Source organism: Sturnira hondurensis, unplaced genomic scaffold (genome assembly GCF_014824575.4).
Source record: "Sturnira hondurensis isolate 20B ecotype Veracruz unplaced genomic scaffold, ASM1482457v3 Scaffold0023357, whole genome shotgun sequence".
Lineage (NCBI taxonomy): Eukaryota > Metazoa > Chordata > Mammalia > Chiroptera > Phyllostomidae > Sturnira > Sturnira hondurensis.
In genome coordinates, this window is record NW_028095988.1 from 10,781,693 (window position 1) to 10,804,322 (window position 22,630).

Consider the following 22,630-nt stretch of genomic DNA (forward strand, 5'->3'; position numbering starts at 1 on the left):
TTAACCAAAGGAGGATGGAGGGTGGGGTTGGCACCCTTAACCCCTACATCGTTCAGGGGTCAACTGTGTTTGGCATTTACAAAGTAGAATAAGCGGGACTTGGTGATTAATGGTGAGAGAGTCAGGGATGGCACATTCTTGTGGGAATACAGGTGAAACCAACCAAGGAAGACACTGGCTCATATTTTAATGTCTTCTCATTGGCGAGGTTCAGACTGGGCTATACTGACCCCTCTGTCTTTACCACCTTTTCTATTCACTCTCTAATGCTTAAGATTTGTTGCTAGCACTTGAGGAAGGCATTCCTATGCTTTCGGACTCCACGCCTGTAATGGCAGAGTCCCATTCCTTAGTGCTCTTTCACCTCTTCCCTACCCTATCTGGCCTCTGGAGTATTCCTTGTGCCCCTAGCCCTGGGAACGAAGGTATCTCTGTTGCCTTTCATCTTACATTACTGGTAGAGCAATTTAGTCTTGAGCTCTAATAAGATGAACAACTATTGGTTTGCATATCATAGTAAGCGATTACAAAGATGACAGATCACAGATCATAGTAAGCAATTACAAAGAATTCAAGAATGTAGGTCTTCTTCCTTTGAGATCCATTGGTGTTGGACACTTTTCTGTCCATTAGTTGACATCCAGTCTATTGTCAGCTCAGGATTTAACCACTGGCTACCTGAGAAGTCGGGGTCTTCTTTTTAGTTTCAGTATGCTTTAATTCCTGGACACATCATCTCTTTCCTGGCTTCTCAGAGTGTCTCTTCTGGTCTCCACTTTTTACTCTCAGACTAGAACTCTGCTGTTCAAAGGATGTAGTAGCCCAAGTCCTGGGAACTAGGGAATGAGAAGTTTGGAAAGATAAGGAGATTAAAGTTTCCTAAAAAGGAGTTTTCCTGGAGTTCAGCTTTCACTAGTATGGAAAGAATTTGCTGACTTTCCTACCAGCCTAGAAGTTCAAATTCTTTACTAGCCTTGTGTTCTTGACTCTCAAGGGTCACTTTATTTTTTTTTCCCCCAACAGAGCCAGCACCTGTGGTTTATGAAATCATCCATTAATTGTGTCTGGTGAACGTTTAAGGGTTAATGTGACACACCAAGTTTATATCACACACCCAGGAACGTGAAATCAATCAGAAGATTCATGGGAGTGAAGCCTAGTGGCACTGGGAGCCTTGGGAGAAAGAAGAGAGGGCAGGATTTGTTTTGAGAGTTTAGCTGGTTTGGGCACTAGCCGTCCTTGGAACTGGGTTATAACTGATGTCAACATAAGAATGTCAAAGCCCGTAAAGAATTTTCATAAAAATTTGAGTTAAACAGAGGATGCACCTGGAAGCAAGATCTCAAAAGACTGAGATAAATGCTTCTGAGAATAACAGTTTGCCATTTCTTTTACACACTTGAGATTAAGGAGGGAATGTAGAGAAGATTACATGAAGGTAAGAGAAAGCCAGGCAGGGATTGGATTACAGGAGAGTTGTGGTTATGTGGTCATGCTTTAGAAGGAGGGGTCTAGAAGGGTGGTCAGGTATTCAAAAAAAAAGGTCTGAGCCCTGGCTGGCGTAGCTCAGTGGACTGAGCGTGGGCCTGCGAACCAGGCAATCGCGGTTCGATTCCCAGTCAGGGCACATGCCTGGGTTGCAGGCCGGTTCCTTGCAGGCTAACTACCAGCAGGGGATGCACAAAAGGCAACCATATATCGATGCTTCTCTCCCTCTCTCCTTCCCCTCTAAAGATAAATAAATAAATAAAATCTTTAAAAAAAAAGTCTGAAACAGGGCATTTCAAAAGTGTGTTAACTTAGATGCACAGAAACAAAGGCTGGCTAAGTCAAAAATAAGCCTTTTACTAAAGAAATTGTAGACCTGGGGCATGACTACTTACCATGACCAGTTAGGAATTTACGATCGGATCACTATGTGAGGTAACTTTCCCCATTATCCAACGCCCCCCCCTTTTTAAAAGATTTTATTTATTTTTAGAGAGAGGGGAAGGGAGGGAGAAAGAGAAGGGGAGGAACATTGATGTTTGGTTGACTTTCCCACGTGCCCAGACTGGGGACAGAATCTGCAACCCAGGCATGTGCCCTGACTGGGAATCAAACCAGACAGAGACCTTTTGCTTCATGGGAATAAACTCAACCAACTAAGCCACACCAGTCAGGGCTCCCCAGAATCCCCTTTTTCTCCCACACGGACCAGTCTTGGGAATTTTGCAGCCTGAGTCCAGGTTCATAGACCATTTTACATAAGGGACTCCAGCATCCACAGATTTAGGTGAATGCTAACAGAGCCCACAAGCCTTCTAGTGTAAAAGAGTCAACCAGACCTCCTTTCCCCCAAAGCTGAGGATAATAGAGAGTCAGGTTAGCCCTCCCAGGCTCGGTGCAGACCCCTCAGAACCCACCCCATCCCCCTTGCTCTGAGTCTGGGAGGCATCGGCCCTGAGTATTGAGGCATCAAATAACAGGAATTCTTCAGGCCAAGGCTGGAACAGTAATGAATAGGATTAAAACAAGGCTTCCCAAAGTGGCATGGTGCACTATGTCTGTCTGTCTCTGCTTTTTGGGTGTCCCTTTTTTCTCTTCTCCCCCACTCCAGCTCAGGAGCTGTGCTTAGCTATTGCCGAAGAGAGAACTTCTCAGCTCTCAGAAAATGCTGAGCTGGGTGTTCAGGCTTCTTGGCTGAACTAAGTACTGGGTGGTGATTCAGCAGAAACTCCAGACGCAGCAATTGCACTTGCCATTGGAGGGATCAGGATAAAAAGGGAGGGGAAGAGAGAGCCAGGAAGGGAAGGGGAAGGGGGTGGGAGCTTAGCCAAAAGTTCCATGAAAAGCTGTGTGATTCAGGACCTCCAGAAGCTCCACTGGGTCTCTGCACTCGTCCTCCTCTGCGTGTTTGTCACTGGGTGAGAGAGGCCCTTCCAGAAGGCTCAGCACACCTCCTCTTCTTAGAGGGGCCTCTGAGACTTCTCAAACGATGTCAGTGTTTCAACATGAAAAGGTCTGAAGGAGAAGGGCAAAATGTCACTGTAGTGTGTGTGGTAGGCAGGATCTATCTCAAAGCCTATTTGTGGACCTAACAGACACTGGGATCAAAGCTTAGTGTATCAGGAAGGGCTACTTTGATTTTTTGTTGCTCTTGCTTTGTTTAGGTATTTTTGTCTTTCACCAATCAAGTTATTTAAACATACAATAATACCAACCTTTGTTTTTTGGCAGGCAGGGACTTGAGACTTTATAAGGCAGATCCTCACCCCATATGAAAAATGTCTTGGCGCAGGAATCCAGGGAAAGATTCTAGGAAGTTGGCTCTGTGTTTGCAATCCTGCCCCAGCCTTGTTCCCCAGCCTTTCTGAGGAGGAAAGAGCTCAGGCTGACCTGCATGGGCAGAACTGGAACCTCATCAGAGCCTTGGGTTGAGTGTGTTAGAATTTAAACAAGGTTCTGTGTTTTCTTTGCCTATCAGTGCGTTTTGGCAGCCAGTACTGGTTACCTCCTATGTCTGAAAACAGTTAGGCAGGTCAACCCGGAATAGCCTTTCCACAATTAGAAACACGTGCCCAGTTCCTTCCTCAAGCAAAGGAGGCAGCCAAGGGGTCTCTTCCAGCCGTCCAGCCTATCGCTGAGCAGAGTGTCGCCACACCCCTTCGCCCTGCAGGCTGGGTGCTCACCAGCTGCTCCAGCGTGGTCACTGGAAGGCTGGTCTGGCCGGCATCACCTCGCCCTTTTTGCTCCGGGTCCAGAGGGAGGGAGTCGGGGAAGCTGGCCAGAGCGTGGCAGAATGCAGAGAAGTGCACACCGAAGCAAAAGGTGAGACAGAAACCTACACACTGTCAGGCACATGACCAGGTGAAATACACCACTGCTTGGGAGGGCTGAGGAGCTCCATCCCAGAAAGGTGCTTGTTTTGAAGTTCTGAAAAGGAACAGGCTGCTGTGATTTCTACAAAGTAGTATCACTAGCTTACCTTTTCAGCAGCTGCCTGCTTACTATATTCCGTCTTCTTTTTTCTATCCTGGCCTCTTCTCACTCTATTTTGCTGCCCAAGCTCACTCACTTGTGGCTTGTACTCTCTCTTTTACCCCATCCCTTCTCTGTCTGCTCCTCTCCACTTCCTCTGTCTTCCCCCTCCTTCCTCCCTGCTATTGTTTCTCATACTCACTTTTCTCCCCTCTTCACCATCTGTCTTCTCTCTTTCTACTGCCTGTTTTCTGAAAAGACAAGGGGAGGCCTGGTTTTGAAAATTCTAAAGGAAAATTAGAACGTTCAGCTTCCCTCCAGCCCACTCCTGAGAAAGGGGCAAGTCAGCAAGACTGAGAAATGCAGATGGAGTCCCCGGAGTTCCCGGGAACGTGTGATGGTGACATTGAGAAGGGCCCAGGGGAGAGGACACAAGGCAGAGAGACAAGTCTGCCTGTGGAGAGTTATTTTCAAAGCCCTGGGGATGATGGACATCACGGCTCTGTTGGTTTCTGAGGAGCAGCCACCTTAGTCTTCCTCTTTTTGCCACAGTGGTATCTTACGTCCTGCTGCCCAGAAAGCCACCTGGCCAGTATCTTCAGGTAACAGACTTGGAGGCTCAAATGGCACTGGTAGCAGTGACCATAGGTACCACTGACAGGAGGAGGGTGCGGAAGAGTTGGGACGCTACCATGTGGTGTGGAAATTTGCCAACTAGATCAGCACAATGGTGACCTCACTTTCACTGCCCACTTGTAGAGATCCCTACCATTCCCCTCCACTTGGTGTTTTTTTGGACAGTGGTTCCTTTGGGTCCTGGTGTGTGCTACCTGGTTGCTCTTTAAGAGCTTTTCTCTTTAAGGCTATGTATGCACCTTGCTCTCTGGTCTTTCTGTAGGGAGTCTGGCTCTGTATAGTTTCCTATTGCTGCTGGGAAAACTTACCACAAACTTAATGGCTTAAAACTATAGATTCATTCTTACAATTTTGAGGGTCAGAAATCCTAAATTCAAGGTGTCGGCAAGGCTGTGTTCCTTCTGGAGGCTCTGGGGAGAATTGTTTCCTTGCCTTTTCCAGCTTCTAGAAGCCCCCTGCATTCTTTGGCTCATGGGCCCTTTTCTATCTTCAGAGCCAGCAGGGTGGCATCTTTGAGTCTTTCTCCCTCTTTGATCTCTCTTTCGGCCATCATATCTCCTTTTCTAGCTCTGACCCTCCTGCCTCCTTTGTAAAGGACTCTTATGATTATGTTGTATCCATTCAGATAATCCCAAAATAATCTCCCCATTTGAAGATCCTTCATTTAGTCACATTTGCAGAATTTCTTACATCATGCAAGGGAACATATTCACAAGATTAAGATGTTGACATTTGGGGATGCCATTCTTCTGCCCATCCCCAGGAGTTCTGGCGCTATTGTCAGAGGGAAGAAGGAAAGGAAAGGCTTCTGTGACTCCCCAGGGATCAGAGTCTGAGGATCAGAGCTGAGATGGGGCTAGGAACGCCCTCTCTGCAGGAGGCAGGAGCTGGCCCACCCGCTCCACAGCAGACACCTTCCGGGATCTGCTTTGTCATCCATCGGAGGAGAACTCTGCGTTTCTTTGCCAGTCCTGCAGCTTTCCCACTGGCGGCAGGAAGCACTGAGCCCGCCTCTCCTACTTGGCACTTGAGAGAACCTGGGCTCTGGACAGGGCACAGGATGAGTTGGGCTACTCTTGTCTGCCTCATTTTTTGTACCTTTCCCATCACCTTGACATTAGGCTTTTCAAACAGGGCAGATTAAGTAACTAACCCTTGACTTCAGCATCTTCTTGATAGTGTTTGCACCTTTTCTTTTATAAGCAAGGAAACAAAGGAGATAAGGCCCAACAAATACAGATAAGCCTGAGCTCCCATGGGGGCCCTTAGAGAAGCAACAACCACCCCCACAGCCAGATTACAATGGACAAGAACCAGAGTTGTATGCCTTTTTATTATTGTGTCCAGCTAGGCCAAAATTATAAAATTCTCCCTGTTGCTAGGGCCTTTTTGTGCTATAGAAAAGATGCCCTCTGGCTTCCAAGAAGAGCTCTACCCTCACCACATTGTTTTGTGATCATCTTTTAGCTCACCCATCTCCCCTGTTAGGATGTCAACTTCCTAAGGGTGGGGACTTGAGTCTTATTTGTAACTCCCCTACTTACTAGAGTGCCTAGCATGTGTAGGAACTTTGTAGATGACAACTGCATGTATTTATGTATGGATAGATAGATGGTACATAGATGGATAGATAGACAATAGATAGGTCAGTAGATAGAGAGATAGATAGATAGATAGATAGATACCCTCACATTGCAAGCTGCAGTGGCTACTGGTCCCCGCCTTCATGCAGCTTCCCTGACATCACTGTATCTCAGGCATACAAAATTCAGGGGAGAGAGAGGGAACATAGCTGTCAGCAATAGAAAGGGGTGCGGGATAGCAGCCGGGCAGAGGCTTGGCGAGCATCTGGCAAGTTTTGCCTTCACTCACTGACCTTTCCCTCTGAACGGAGGCTCAGGTTTCAGCCTGCTGTGAGGGAAGCTGACCTGTCCTACCAGGAGACTAAAAGTACCTTCTTTTTTTCTTCAGTCACATGCTGCAATCTCACCTAACCGCCAGTAAAAGGTCACACAAGGCCTGCAGCCATTGTTCCAAGGAGATTAGTGTCAGGCAGGCTGTCTCCTCACCTCATTCTCAGAATTTCTCTCTTTATTTCTGAAAGATCCCTGTAAAGGGGAAAGGTTAAATATTAGTCAAGGACTGGGTTCTTGTGAAGTTGTGGGGATTAGCTCAGGCAAGACAGAAGATGCATACCTCAAGTTTATTTGACAAATATCCATTCAGACATCTTGGATCCCTGTAGGAGACTACAGAGCCGACTTTTTGAAAGAGTCTTTCTGGCTGCCTTGACGAAAAGGTGGTTTTGTGTTTTCTGTCCTAGCTCACAGGGAAGTGGCCACATTCCCCTTCCCCCTTGGTTGTCCCACTCTGTCCTCATTTCCCTCCAGGCACTTTCTTGCCACATCCCTGCCCTCCCCCTCCTCCCCTTGATAGAGGATAATTTTCTTCTCTGCTCCTTGTTCTATAATCCTTACCTATCCCTGAGCCACATGAGTTTTGTGTTCTGATCTTCCTTCCTTTCCTAAATCAATCTCCTTCACTTTTAGTCATTATTGCTTGTGTCTGCTGAACTCCTGAGACGCAGGGGCCAGCCTCATCCCTAGCATGTTTCAGAGCCCTGGGGAGAAGCCTAGTTGTTTAGAGTGATCTGCATTGTGTTGTTACCAGGTGTGTGATCCTGAGATCCTTACTGAATTGAGTAAGATAAACCAAATGTGTATTTATCAGGATATCTCAGTCCATCTGGAACATTCTAGTATTTACAAAATGTTCTCTCTGTTCCAGTACTTAAAATCCTCCTTTTAACAACATGTTATCATTCTCCTGTTATGACACCATCTTGGCTAACAGCCTCTCCACAAGGAGTCAAGAGCTTCTACTCTTTTTTTTTTAAGATTCTATTTATTTATCTTTAGAGGGGAAGGGAAGGAGAGAGGGAGAGAAATATCAATGTATGGTTACCTCTCGTGGGTCCCCTACCGGGAACTGGCCTGCAACCCAGGCATGTGCCCTAACTGGGAATCGAACCGCAATCGTCTAGTTCGCAGGCCCACACTCAATCCACTGAGCTACACTGGCCTGGGCAAGAGCTTCTACTCTTGAAGTCATTCTTCCTCTTGCTCTTTTGGCTCTGTGACACCAATTGAGGATTATGTCTCCTTTTGAGGAGTTTCCTGGAGAGCAAGGGGATTGGTGTGCATTGTGAAACACGTAGACTGAGGTGAGATTGGACAGCTAATGAATTGGAGCATCTTCTTTATTCAAGTATCAAATATTTGCTGAGCACCTACTATTTGAAGCCACCAATGATATACCTTGGGATTAAAAACATGAAAAAGTCACAGTCCCTACCCTCCTGCTCTACAAGAAGACAGAGAAAAAGAAACAGATCATTATAATACAAAGAAATAAGTACCAAAATTAGATATAAACAAAGTGGTCTGATAGGAGACAGGAGGGACAAACTTTGTTCCTTGTCTATGAAAGGCAGCCGATATATCTTGCCTGGCAGGCACATTGTCAGGAATAAGTGGAATAACAACAACTCCCAGAACAGGTGACATTTGAGCTGGATCTTGAAAGCTGAGAAGGAGTTGCCAGGCAGAGACACCATAGGGAGGAAGGTTACAGAAGAAGAATAATGTCAGGTCCTTACCCTGCCAAATGTTCTCAGAATCTAGTAAGGTTGGAATATATTTGGAAAGTAAATGCACAGTTTCAGGGTAAGCTATTGATAGAACTTGATCAGCTGTTTAAGTGAAATCAGAGACCTGGTTAGGGGAAAGAAAGAGTCTTATGCTTCTATACATATGACTTATAACCTTGGAGAACTAGGGGACATCTTGGTCACTGTTTCAAGGGAAGGGGAAGCAACAGGATTTTAACTTTTTCCCTTTGTTCTCAATAACTCCGTAACCACTGGGAAGTTGAGACTCCTGTTCCTGTATCACAGGGCTCCCATGGGTTGCTTAGGGCATGTGTTGGTAAAACAGAAGGTGCCTCTGTCCTAATGCTCAGCCTCTGAGCTCTCCTCCAGGCCTGGAGGTCCCATGTTGTTGGGATCTCTGTGAAAGCCCATGACTCCTAGGAAAGGAAACAGATTAAAAGCCTCCCATGCCAACCAAGAAGATATAGGGGTGGTGGAAATAAACACAGGAAAACATGTTCAACATTTTTAGTCACTAGGGAAATGCAAATCAAAACTACATTGAAATGCCACTTGACACCTATTAGATAGCCAGATTTTTAAAGCTGACAGTAGTATATGCTGACAAAGATGCAGAGCAATTGGATCTTGCACACATTGCTGGTGGGAATGCAAAATGATACAGCCACTTTAGAAAACAGTTGAGTGGTTTCTTACAAAGTTTAGTATACAAGATCCGTTTGGAAAAAGTCCAGCCATTGTGAACCTAATGAGAACAGTTTGCACAACATGTAAGCTGGCAGACAAGGAATGTGCGTGTCTGAACAATGATGACCTCACCGTACTAGTCTGTGGGGACGGTAGATGCTATTGAGTAAGCATGTGTATTGTGTGGCCATTGCATTAAAAATGACTGAGCAAGTAGAGCAATGAATCTGCATCAGATTTTACATTAAGCTTGAACATTCCTCTGCAGAAACTATTTGGATGATTCAGAAGGCCACAGCTATGAGCAACTGGTGATGGGCAGCTTCATCGTGACAACACACCCACACATGCATCACGTATCGTGCAGAGTTTCTTGGCAAAACATCAAATCACACAGATGACTCAGCCCCCCTATAGCTCAGATTTGGCGCCCTGTGATTTCTGGTTTTTCCCAAAACTAAAATCACCTTTGAAAGGGAAGAGATTTCAGACCATTGATGAGATTCAGGAAAATATGATGGGGCAGCTGATGGCAATTGGAAAAACTGTGTGAAGTCCCAAGGTGCTACTTTGAAGGGGACTTAGGCATCCTTGTCCTATGTACAGTGTTTCCTGTGTCTTCTGTCTTCTTCAATAACTGTCTCTATTTTTCTTTTTTTTAAAGATTTCATTTATTCACTTTTAGAGAGAGGAAGGGAGGAGAAAGAGAGGGAAAGATACATCAATCACTTGCCTCTCACACACCTCCAAATGGGGACCTGGCTCACAACCCAAGCATGTGCCCTGATTGGGAATCGAAACAGTGACTTTTTGGTCTGCAGGCTGGCACCCAATCCACTGAGCCACACCAGCCAGGGCTCTATTTTTCATATTACATGGCTGGATACCTTTTTCATATTACATGTATGAGGACAGACCTTGTACATTTACCACAGAACCCAGATCCCACTCCTGAGTATTTACTGAAGGGAAATGAATACCACATTGAAAGACTGCTAGTCTACTAAATACTTCTATGCAAGTGTTTATAGCTGCTTTATTTGTAATACCCCCAAATTGGGAGCAACCCAAATGTCCATCAGCTATCAAGCTATCAAATGGAAAATCAACCTGATGTATTAATATAACAGAGTACTACTTGACAATAAAAAGGAACAACTGTATGTGTGTGTGTGTGTGTGTGTATCACAACATGTGAATGGATCTCAAAAGCATCACATTAGGTGAAAGGAGCCAGACTCAAAAGGATACATACTATGTTCCATTTATGTGCTGTTCTGGAAATAGCAAAACTATAGGGACAAAAAGTGGTTCCTGGCAGAAAAGGGGACTGATTTCAAAGAAACACAACACATGAGAGAACTTTTTGGAGTACTGGAAATGTTCCATATAGAAAGTGTGGTAGTGATTAGACAACTGAATACATTGGTCAAATCATACACTTAGAAAAATGAATTTTATTCTCTATGCATTATACCTTGATAAACCTAAGTAGCAAAAGACTCTTCTGAATCTCTGTAGTCCCCTAAACCAGGCTCGAGAATATGGCAACTAGGATTCCACCAGCTGCTCAGGGTGCCCCTTGAATATACAATGACTTGAAAACAAAGTTCACACTGCTGCCCTGATCAGCTATTGATTCCCCCCAAAGTTAGTGCCCACACTTCCATGCCTACTTCTGGCTTCCAGGCCTGGCCACAGCACGTGGCCACAGCACCTGACCACAGATTTGTGACATGTCATCCCCATTCATGACCCATTTACCTAGCCCAAATTTCCACACGCTGGGGCTGAGCTTGCAGGATATTTGGCGCGTCTGCTACAACTCCATCACCGGGATCAAGGAGCCTTTCTGCTTCTGTGCAGAGGGCATCCTGCAGCCTCTTTATGGACCCTGAGGGTAGGTTTGGGGGTCTTTCCTTTCAGTGCTCCTCACATGGGTCAACTGCTCCAGTGTGCGGTGGGCCACCCGGGTTCAAGACATTTTCACAGCTGGGAAGCTCCTGGCCCTGGCCCTGATTATCATCATGGGCGTAGTACAGATCTGCAAAGGTGAGTGTCATTGAAACAACGGGACCCTGTCAAATGTCCCATCCCTTGCATGTACACACCCCCTCATACTGTCTTTGGGTGTGTACACACCCTGAGGTTTCCCAATTCTGGCCTTCAATGACTTCTCTTCTTCACTTGCTTGACAAAGGAGAAGAGAAACCATTTTCCACAGGAAATAGAACATGCCTTGCCTGTTAGCAGATTCAGCCCTCCCATGCTGACCTTGTGGCTCTGAAGACCCCAGATCTCTGGACTCCTATTGCCCTCATGCCCCGACCCCATGGAAGCTCCCTGCATCTTATATCGTACCTCATCCATATTTAAAATGGGGGATGGAAGAGGAGATTTTATGTTTTTAAATTACTCGCAATCTCTACAAGAGAGCTTTGCATTTCTTGGGCCCCTGCCCACATTCCCCACCAGATTTGTTCTTTTCCAAGCCCAAGTCTGTATTTGGTTTCCCTGGGACCCGTGCCACCACAAGGCTCTGCCCAGTGTCACTGCCTCCTAGAGAAAGTCAGGTGACAAGAAGGAGACCTCCCACCTGCCCCCAAGCCCAGAAGGCAGTATAGGGTGCCTGGATTTTTACTCCAGGAAACATAATTAAAAGTCTGCTATATAAAATGTCCATGATTATTTTAATCAGATGGATTAAGTTCTTTAGCAGGTTTTATAGTTTTCAGGAATTTAGACATAAGGAAATCACTGTGCTGTGTTTTCAGAAATAGAGTCTCTTGTAATCTGGCCTCAGTGCTTTCTCCTAATCACTCTAATCTCCTTACTTGCTGTCCCGATGCTGGGTTACAGATGAATAAGTAAAGTATGAGTGATTCCACTGTGTCTCATGACAACCTCAGTCAGCAACCTTTCTCAAGAGACCTCTGTGTGCAGGACACTATGCTAAGGGCTGGGAAGAAAATTTAAAAGCTCCTTGATGAAGGACCTCTGTCCTCAGGGAATCTATACCATAAAAGGGGAAACCAAACACACACCTTAGAAAGAAACATTTGGAGGTTGACAAGGAGAGCAGACAGGCTTAAACCAATATAGCATTACAGAAGCTTATGTTTGAGTGTCTGTTGTTCTTGATGCTTTCTTCGTGAACGTGCGCAAACTTAAACGTCAGGGAAAGTGGTGAGGCGACTGACAAGGGCCCTAATCCTGCATCTCCAACTCCCAGCAAGCCAGCTCCAATTTATCCTGCTAGTCCCCCAAGTTATCCTGCTGTCCGTGGTGACCTTCCCCTGGCCTTTCCTTCCAAGTAACTTTGCCTTATAAAAAAAGAACATTCAGCCCTGACTAGTGTGGCTCAGTGGGTTGGGCATTGTCTGCAAACTGAAAGGCCAAAGGTTCAATTCCCGGTCAGGACACATGCCTGGGTTGTGGGCCAGGTCCCCAGTTGGGGGCGTGTGAGAGGCAACAGATTGATGTTTCTCTTGCACATCAATGTTTTTCTCTCTTTCTCCCCTCCTGTTTTTCTGACCAGGAATCAAACCAGTGACCTTTCCATTTGCCGGAAGATACCCAACCCACTGAGCCACAATAAATAAAATCTTTTTTAAAAAAAGAAAGAACATTCAGAACTGTGCTTTGAACCTGAGCCCCATTGGAGTAATGGTTACCAGATTCTGGGAGGTCCTGGAGTCGTATTTCTCTGCTCCTTTTGGTCCCACTTCCCCAATGCATGGGGTATACTGGAGATGAGACAAAGAGCTGAATCATTGCCGCAGGGAGTGGTGGAAACCAGACCAGGCAGACCAGGGACAGCTGGGACTCTGACTGGTCTCTCTGAGCAGCTTCCTGCCCCTTGTGTCCACAGGAGAATACTTCTGGTTGGAGCCAAAGAATGCATTTGACAATTTCCAAGAACCCAACATCGGCCTCATTGCACTGGCTTTCCTTCAGGGCTCCTTTGCCTATGGAGGATGGAATTTTCTTAATTATGTGACTGAGGAACTTGTTGATCCCTACAAGTGAGTTGAAATAGCCCAGCCCTTTCTCTCTTCCTAGAAAGGCCAAGGCACCTGCTACTGGAACGGGGGAACCAGGGGTCCACTGCCCATTTCTCCTTCTCCCAGCCCCGATTTTAATCGTGACCCATCCATCCTGAAAAAATCAGTTTATTGCCCAGGAACTTCGACCTCTCGCCATTCACTCTGTCAGGAGAAGAAAGCTGATGCAGACACACTACAGCTGAAAATGGTGCTGAGATAACACTATGGCCTTAGAGAATGAAATGTGCCCTGAGCGGTTTTCAGGCATCTTACTCATCGGTTTTGGGACAGGAGGTCTCTATGTCTTGAGGCAGGGGAAAGGGCGCACTGTGGAGCTGATAGTCAAGAAGAGATCAGTAGGTATGGAATGTATGTCCAGCCTAAGCTCTCTAGATAATTCCTTTAAATTATCCTGCCCATATTAAGAAAAATCCCTCCTCCCACCCCTCCAGGGAGAGGGAAAATCACAGAAGGAATTAAGGTCATCTTCATGCAGAAGAACAGAAGGCACTTCCCAGACCCCATGGTGAGGCAGGTGGTCCCAGGTGCCACACCTTTCCCCTCTCACCTCCTCTCCCTCTACAGGAACCTTCCCAGAGCCATCTTCATCTCCATCCCACTGGTCACATTTGTGTATGTCTTTGCCAATGTCGCTTATGTCACTGCAATGTCCCCCCAGGAGCTGCTGGCATCAAATGCAGTCGCTGTGGTAAGAAATCAAACTCACAGCCCCTCAAACTAGGCAGGTTGGCATAGACTTGCCTACTCAGCTACCCTTGCTTTCCTCTGATCCATGGATTTGTGAAATTGGAAGTTATCCCAAGTAGGACGGAAACCACATCTTCAAGTGCTCAGGAGCAAGCTGATGGCCACGTTGTACCTAGAACAGCCACAACAGCAGAACTGAGTAATTGCCCCAGAAACTGTATGGCCTGCACAGCCAAAATGTTTACTCTCTGACTGTTTACGGAAAAAGTTTGCCAACTTCTGATCTAGGGCGCTTTAAACTCTGAATGCAATGACTATAGAAATGAGACAGGCTTCTCCCCAGAAAGACGCCATCTTGCACAAGACGTGCCGTTTCTCTCCCACTCCATTTCCACCTTGAGAAACCAGGCAGGCAGCCTCACTCCTTCCCTCATTAGGGAAAAGTGTGTGTCATAAATGACTAGGAAGTAGGAGTGGGTTGTGCTTTTTGGGGAAAGAGATCCTGCAGGACGAAGGCCCTGGGGTCCTTGATATCCAGGAAAGATCTGGGATCCATGCCACTCCTTCACCTGGCCTCCCCTGTCCCTTGACTTCACCCTGTCAAACAGTGTCTTCATTTGCCTTGTTGAAGACTAAAGAAAGAGGCCCTCCCACGTCCCATAGCAGCCTGGTCCACAGGCTTCCCCAGCAGGACAGCTACGCTAAACCCATCCCCATAATATGCTATAAATCAAGTGTGCACTTGGCCCAGAGAATATGGAAAGGCAGGTTCCCTGACATTGTAAACACCAACACTAGTCTATAGCATCACCACCTTTTCTTTCTCAGCCTACATAATAGCCTCTTATCATTTTCCCTCAATAGCATTTGTTTCTCTGAATTTAGAAATTCTCACTCTATGAATTAAGATTCATCTCTAATTCTGAGGCTCAAAAATTAAGAAGCTTGCTCAAGCTCCTGAATGCTGAGCTGAGATGGGAGCCCTAACCTGCCTGACTCATAGTGCATCGTGTGGCAAGTCCTGGGCTCACGTGGCTGGTCTCCAGTCCTGGCCCTGCCAATTCCTAGGTGTGTGATCTTAGGCCATCCACTGAATTGCTTTGTGCCTCAGTTTCTTCATCTGTAAATCAAGGATAACAAATGTTAGTTCATTATTAGCGCCATTAGTATTCTTACCATACACTGTCTCCCTCAGCTGTTGGAGGTGTTGGTGCAGGATGGGAGCCAGAGCGCAGCCATGCACCGCACCTCCTCTCAGGAGTTTAGCCAGACTCGGGAAGGGTGGGCCTGGGAGGGAGCATTCTCAGCAGTGATGCACAGGTGCAGGGTTGTACCCTCTCCTTTTCCACTTACTCCTTGTTTTCTCTCACAGACTTTTGGAGAGAAGCTCCTAGGGGTCATGGCCTGGATCATGCCCATTTCTGTTGCCCTGTCCACATTTGGAGGAGTCAATGGGTCTCTATTCACCTCCTCCCGGTGAGTGCTGTCTGGGTCCTTTCTGGGCCAGGGGCCACTCTGCTGTGTGTATAGCTCTGTGTATATGTGGGGGGCTTGTCTCTGTCAGCGGGGCCTGTGTGGACACCTGGGCAGTGGCTTGAAGGGGGTGATTGCTCACGTGAGGGCACGTGTGTATCAGTGTAGGTACAGAGAGGTGTGTGCTGCTCACGTGGATACCTCTGATATGTGTGCCTTCACATGAAGTGGTGAAAAGCCCCATCCCAGCTCATTTCAGTTGGAGTAGGAGGCTGAGGAGGCCCAGGCTGCCTGGTGCAGTCCAGGGTCAGGGGCTGTGTCTGGTGGCAGGACTGTCTCAGCTGCAACTCCAGAGCTCCTTTTCCGCTCTCCTAGAAATGGACTGTGCTGGCTAGAAAGGAACCCCACTCTGAAAGAGATGGGGGGGTGGGGACCTGTGCCTGGGGCCTCTGGGCTGGCCTCCCAGGAGAGTTCTGGGACCAGACTACAGGTGGGACAGGATCATCTCTGGGTGCCCTGCAGGTGCTGGCTCCTCTCTGCTCCACAGACAGGCAGCTATGGGAGGTCTTCATGTGACCATCCCGGAGACCCAGGTGGACTCACTCATGTGAAATGAGAGAGCTGGGGAAGAGCAAAAGGAAAACATTTGTCTAAAGCCACGTCCCTCATCCCTCTCAGGGAAGCCAGAAGCTCCAGGGAGCCCAGGAGTCCCCATCTCCTGCCTCCACACATCCAGGACCTACCGCCTTGGTACCCCTTCTTGCTGTCTCCAGAATGGGCTGTAAGAACAGCAGATGATGGATAATTTCCATCGGTGTGGTTCTAGAGGTCTTCCCAGGGTTCTCAGAAAGCCCCTCGGTACCCGAGGCATAGTCCTACTGAGAAGATGCAGCAAAGGAGTATGTCCCTGAATTCAGCTACTTGTAAAGCTACCCATCACATCAGGGAGGAGTTCCCATAAAATGACAAAGGAGTGCCATGTTTTCAGGACCCAGGGCAGGAAAGAGGGAGTGCGGGTGTCCCTTGTTCTCCGGGACCCTATGACACATCCACAGCAACCTCGTGTGCATGTTACACAGGAGCAGTGGCCAACTGGAGGCCCCAGCCGTGGGTGAGCAGTGGAAGAGCAATGACCCATGAGGCTCTCTGGGATCTATTGGAGGAGAGTGACTGGCTACAGTCACTATAGAGTGGGGTTTGTCCCTCAGGCAGGCTAAGTAGTGGTCTGCGTGCATGTGGAGTAGCGGTGTGTGCATGCAGGAAATGCAGCCTGGTGTACGCAGCCTCTGACTCAGAGGTGTGGCTCACCCACCAGGCCTCCTCTGCTCATCTTCCAGTTCCTTTCTTTCTTACTTTCTCTTCCTTGCCTCCTTCTGTCTTTCTCTTACACTTTTGTGTTTTGTGTTTTGGGGGTACAGAGAAGATGATCCTTCCTGAGGAGTAGGAGTGTGTGTGGGTGTGTGTCATGCTTACTGTCATTGTCTCCTCTGTTGTCAGCCAGCTGGGCAAGGATTGTCTCTTGTGAACTTGACACTTACAAATGCCGTTGGACCTGAACAACTCCACTTGGTCCCGGCTGCCTGTGGAGGAGGGCTGTGAATGCGGGACCCTGGCCATGTGCATGATGAGGCCCACAGGACACTTGGGTCTCAGCTGGGTGCATGAGGCTGCACTGTAGAGGGCCAGTGCCGTGTGGCTGCATGAAACTAATGACACTAGCCTAGGGATTTGGTGATGGCAACTGATGGTGATGCGTTTGGGTACTTGGGACCATAATCGACCCCCACACTTCTGATGAGCTGCTGCTTTTAGCTTCACTCTTCCCCATATACAAATTACAAAGTAAATGACAGTTCTCTTCAGAACACCCAGTATGCCAGGTCTGTGCCTTTCTGTCTTCATCACACCATCCCCTGCTTCTCACCTCTGAGGTGCTCCTTTCCCTACAAAATTCTAGAAAAAAGAAGTGGTATAGTTCACACCAATATGTAAATGACTCTTAACAGTTTGTAGTAATCTCTTCTCTCAGGAGAGGAAAGGGGGAGAAGACCTACTTTTTATGTTATAATGTCTTTTTAAAAAAATCACTCTTAGCCCTGGCTGGCATGGCTCAGTGGATTGAGCGCTGGCCTGAGAACCAAAGAGTCACTGGTTCGATTCCCAGTCAGGGCACATGCCTGGGTTGCAGGCCAGGTCTCCAGTAGAGGGGCACTCAAGAGGCAATGACCCATTGATGTTTCTCTCCTTCTCTTTCTCCCTCCCTTCCTCTCTCTAACAATAAATAAATAAAAATTTTTAGAAAAAGAAAATGTCATTAAACAAATATACAAGAAAGGCCCTGACTGGTATAGCTCAGTGGATTGAGTGTGGGCCTGCGAACCACATGATCGCAGTTTGATTCCTAGTCAGGGCCCATGCCTGGGTTGCAGGCCAGTTCCCAGCAGGGGACACACAAGAGGCAACCATACATTGATGTTTCTCGCCTTCTCTCCTTCCCTTCCCCTCTAAAGATAAATAAATAAATAAACTTTTTAAAAAATAGAAGAAAAAGAACAGAAAATGTTTTAAAATTCAGTCTTAAACATTAACATCCTGGTTATAATATTGTACTGTAGTTTTGTAGTTATGCTGCCAATGAAGAAACTGAGTAACAAATACATAGCAATGCTCTGTATTATTTCTTACAACTGCATGTGAATATATAATAATCTCAAAATAAAAAATTTAATTGTTTCAAAATTTAAAAAGGTCATTTTTATTCTGATTGCAAATTTTTTGTCTATTTTAGAATTTTCAACTTTTTTCTATAACATCTAAGGGGAACAATTAAATTACTCATAATCCCACTACCCAGGAATAATTCATTGGTATTTTAATATATATTGTTCATGCCCCATGAATATTTTTTTTAATCCTCACCCAAGGATGCATTCACTGATTTTAGAGAGAGAGGAAGGGAGAGAGAGAAACATTGATCAGTTGCCTCCCAAATGCACCACAATAAGGGACTGAAACTGTAGCTTCCTGGTGCACAGGGTGACACTCCAACCAACTGAGCCGCCCAGCCAGGGAGATCATTTTTAAGCGAATTAGAATTATACTGTATGGAATCATCGGTTTTCTGTCTTGCTCTTTTCACTTACCATTATACTGTGAACATATTCTCATGTAACAATTTTTTTCTAGAACGTTAGACTGTATAACATTCCATTGTATGGGTGTACCATAATTTATGTTATTAATCTCCTACTTTTAGACATTTATGATATTTCCCATTTTTTAATTATCAGACTATCTCTATATCTACACATTTCACTAATTCTCTATTCATTTCTCTTGATGGCTTTTTGGAAATAGAATAAGTAGCTTAAAGATACAAAAATGTTAGGTAAAATTTGCATATAATAAAAGACACAGACCATAAGTGTTCAGATTGATGAGCTTCACAGTTGGAGACAGGCGTATGAACCACAACTAGACAGAGGACCTCTGCACATACCCTGCAAGTACTCGCGTGTCTCTGCTCCACCACGCCTTCCCCACCCCCAGAGACAGCTACTTTCTGACTAGGACATGAATGCTTTTAAGGCTTTCCTTGTACAGTTCAGTCCCCTTGTATCCCCTGAGGATGAGGAAGGCACTTTTTTTTTAATGGAATTAAGGCCTTAGGCAAAGGACAGAGGCTGCCCCCGCAGCAGCACTCCCAGCATTAAGGGAGAGCCAAAGAGTGACAATCATCAGTGACCTCAAGCCACCCAGGCCACACTCAGGGTCTCCACACATCCAGGGTCCATCCACATACCCACCGGCTGCTTCTGGTTTGCCTGCATCTGCATTTGTGACTGTGGGTTCTGTGACTAGTGGGCTGGAAGGCATGCACGAGAAAGCGGGTACCCGGTCCAGGGGTTGACTCCCCTGTGTGGGCAGAAGCAGGGCATGGATGAGGGAGCCTGGGCTGGGGAGGGAGCTTTCACGGGTAGTCCAGGGGCCACCCCCAGCTGACCTGCTTTTCTCCCTGCCAGGCTGTTCTTTGCCGGAGCCAGGGAGGGCCACCTTCCCAGCGTGTTGGCCATGATCCATGTGAAGCGCTGCACCCCCATCCCAGCCTTGCTCTTCACAGTAAGGGCCCCTCCTTCTGCCGGTCCTACACACACCCTCCCTCTCCTGCTTTCTCTGAGCTGGGAGTTCACCCTTCCCACAGACACCCCTGTGACCCTTCCTCTGCTCCTGGGTCTCACCGGACTTAGAGAATCTGGCAAGTGGTCTACATAGGCTTCACTAATATGAAGAGAAAGACCAGGGCAAGAAACTGAGTCCTGAAAGACCTTAAGGCTCTCCAGCCAGGTCATTTCCGTGCTCCCATCCTCTGGATCAGAATGACCTGACTTTCTCAGGATTTCATAACCTCACAAAGAAACTTCCCCTTTCTTGACTCTACTCTGCACCTGTTGCCCTCAGGGTTGCCCTTTGGGCCTCTGCTCCCAGCGGTGCACACCCCTCCCCCTCAGTCTTCTTGCCCCAGGATTTTCCGCCAGTGGGAAATGTCACTAAAACAAATTAGGTGTAAGGGTACACCAAATACGAAAAGTCATGAAGGAAGACTGGCACACTGAAAATGGAGAAGAGGAAACTTGGGATGGGGTGGAGGGGGAATGGGAGTAAAATGACCCCAGAGTAGAGTCATTTAGAGACAGCAAAAAAGAAGGAACAAAGCACTGTCCCACTGAGCCCCCTCTTTTTTTTTCCTTCTGGATCCTGAATAAGACACTGAAAATTACTTTGTCTACCAGAGACACAGTTATAGCAGGATAGGAGAGCTCTCAGAAGTCAAGGGCATTTGTTGTACAACATTGGGGGGAATTTCAGAATGTTCAGATACAGGGAGGAGGTCATCATGATTGGTTTGTTGTGAAAGGTGACTGAAGAAAACACAATACTACCAGCGGCCACAGACCTTTTTCAGTTTGAGCCATTGGTGTGTGAGGCAAGTACAGTGAGAATCTGGCTCATGCGTTCATTAAAATGTTCTCAGTTATTTTCACCATGAGATCCCACAGGAAAGTGGAGCCTTCTATTGGCCTTCATGTATTAGCCGAAGGGAAGAACATTGTTCCGTGGGAGCCACTGAAATGATCTTGAAGTTGAAAAGTGTATTCTATCGGGAAAACATCACAGGGATGTTATGAGGCTTAAACAAGTTAATGTTTGTACAATGTGAGGAATGGAGTCCAGTATGTAGTAAATAAGTCTTTATGATATTTTAAAAAGGAAGGAAGAAAATCAAATGACTCAGACAGGAGAAGAGAATGAGGGCAAGATAAAGCCTTAGCCTGCAGTTAACAATCTTCCCTAAAATGATAAAATAAAATTAATTTGAGCTACAACCAAGGAAGAAATACGCCGTAACCGAGACCAGGGAGGACATGGAGCCAGGGGCCACCAGTGTGGCCAGTCTAGTTATCTGCAGCCCAAATCTGTTGTGATTGGTTAGTCTCCGTGCCCCACCAGTGATTAAATATTTTGTCACCCTGCCATAGGAAGGAACTTCCAGACATTGGAGGTGTTGGTGATGGCCTGGGTTTCTAGGGGTTTTTACACAGTTGCCATTTTGAGACATTCTTTGTGAAATGGCACCATCTGCCTGAAGCGCACACACCGTTCCTGACCTGTAAACAACTCCGGTCTCCAACTGTCCTTCTGATCACCGATGACACACTTCTCCCATCCCCCAGTGCCTCTCCACCCTGCTGATGCTGGTCACCAGCGACATATACACACTCATCAACTACGTGGGCTTCATCAACTACCTCTTCTATGGAGTCACAGTTGCTGGACAGATAGTTCTTCGCTGGAAGAAGCCTGACATCCCCCGCCCCATCAAGGTGCGAAAACCTCCCCATGGGGGGTTCCCCCTCTACTGGTTCCAGCTGCAGCGCAGATTTTCCAGTCACCTTGTTCTCAGCTGCTGACCTACCCGTCCCCTGTATGATGGTAACAGACCCTTTGGGAAGCAAGGGCCCTGTGGAAATGGGGCAGCCATTTAGTCCCATCCTCTGCTGGGGATAGGACCAGAGCAAACTGCAGCTGGAAAGATAAGTTAGATTCAATGAGACTTTCATCACGTTATTTCTTTGTTTCCTATGACTCTGTCTTAAACTGCAGCTGATCGCTCAGGGTTCCCTTATCTCTCCAGCGTTTCCCTGGACCCACTTGTCTGGCCAGTCTCTTCCTTGTCCCTCCATGTAGCTGAATCCGCGTGTTCTGTGCTTCTATCCCGGAATGAGTTTCCTCCTCCCATCTGCCTGTCCAAATTCTAACCATTTTCCACATAACCTTCAAGCACCTCCTCCTCTTTGAAGCCTCCCAGTCCACTCCAGCCGTCCATGAGTGAGACTCCCTTTTGAAACTACCGTGACCCTGTACATAGCAGGGTACCCAGTGAACCTGTTGGTTGTTACAAGAAATAACTTTGTGATGGATTTTACAGGACTACTCAGAACAAAACATGCGAGAGTGCTCCAGATTTTCCTGCAAATCAGAAGAATAGAGTATGGCCCTGAATTATTTGAACAATTATATATTGCAAACAGAAGGACCCTAGATGCTTCTAGAAGATGCTTCCAGCTGAGAAACGAAGGGCCCTCCAAATCTCTATTTTCCCCTCACTTTCCTACCACTCTTAGAAAGCCTGCTAGATAGGGAAGAGGAGTAGAAGAAGCCCATCTCCCCACATGCATACACCTGAGAAGAGAGGACTCGGAGTTGAATCGAGAGGCTAGCACTCTGCTGGGAACTCCCACCAGTGGTTAACAAGAAGGGATGAAGCCCAGAAAGATGCTTCTTTCTGAACAAAGTCAAGGGCCTATACTGCCTTATACTATGCTAACTTTCCTGATTTCTTGGGTGTTGGCAGATTTCTCTTCTCAAATTGCTTGAGAGAAATATGTAGGGACTGATCCTGGCAAGAGGGATGGCCATTTGCCTTGTGCCCAGATGAGAGCTCTGCCTAGAAGTGGGCGAGAGGCAAGGAGCCTGACTGACCTGGTGGTTTCCTGCTTGCCTCTCACTCATTTCCCCACCTCTCCTCCACCCTACAACCACAGCAGGTATATACCAATGTGCCAGCAAGTCCCCGTGGGCTGCTCTGGCTGCCATGGGCACATGGCATGGATGATAATAAGGCTTTGTTTGATCCTACCCAGGAGGGAGGGGGTGGGTAGTGAGGATCATTCCCTCCTTGGGTTCCCCTGTCCTCTTCTTGCCGCCACCCCCCCCCCCCCCCCCCCCCCGGCNCTCTTCTTGCCGCCACCCCCCCCCCCCCGGCCCCGGTCTAAGTTTACCAACATTTGTTGACACAGCGCTTGCCCAAGGTTCAGGGTGTGGGAGCCTTAGAGCTGAGCAAAGCTCAGCCTTTGCACTCAGAGGTACTCCCTGAGGGTGAAGAAGGGGG

The 22,630-nt window shown here is 47.0% G+C and overlaps 1 protein-coding gene across 4 annotated transcripts in view; it reads left to right on the top strand.

The window, feature by feature from the left end:
- Positions 1-22,630, top strand: part of SLC7A8 (solute carrier family 7 member 8) — a 50,033-nt gene that overhangs the window by 24,640 nt on the left and 2,763 nt on the right. For 2 of the 4 annotated variants that reach the window (XM_037037733.1, XM_037037734.1), the window contains 6 exons: positions 10,880-11,005; positions 12,825-12,978; positions 13,585-13,708; positions 15,080-15,183; positions 19,203-19,299; positions 20,913-21,062. In XM_037037733.1, the coding sequence (XP_036893628.1) occupies positions 10,880-11,005; positions 12,825-12,978; positions 13,585-13,708; positions 15,080-15,183; positions 19,203-19,299; positions 20,913-21,062 (755 nt within the window). Of the gene's footprint in view, positions 1-3,687; positions 3,811-10,879; positions 11,006-12,824; positions 12,979-13,584; positions 13,709-15,079; positions 15,184-19,202; positions 19,300-20,912; positions 21,063-22,630 lie in introns of those variants that run through there. The other 2 variants (XM_037037735.1, XM_037037736.1) reach the window with 2 other exon arrangements.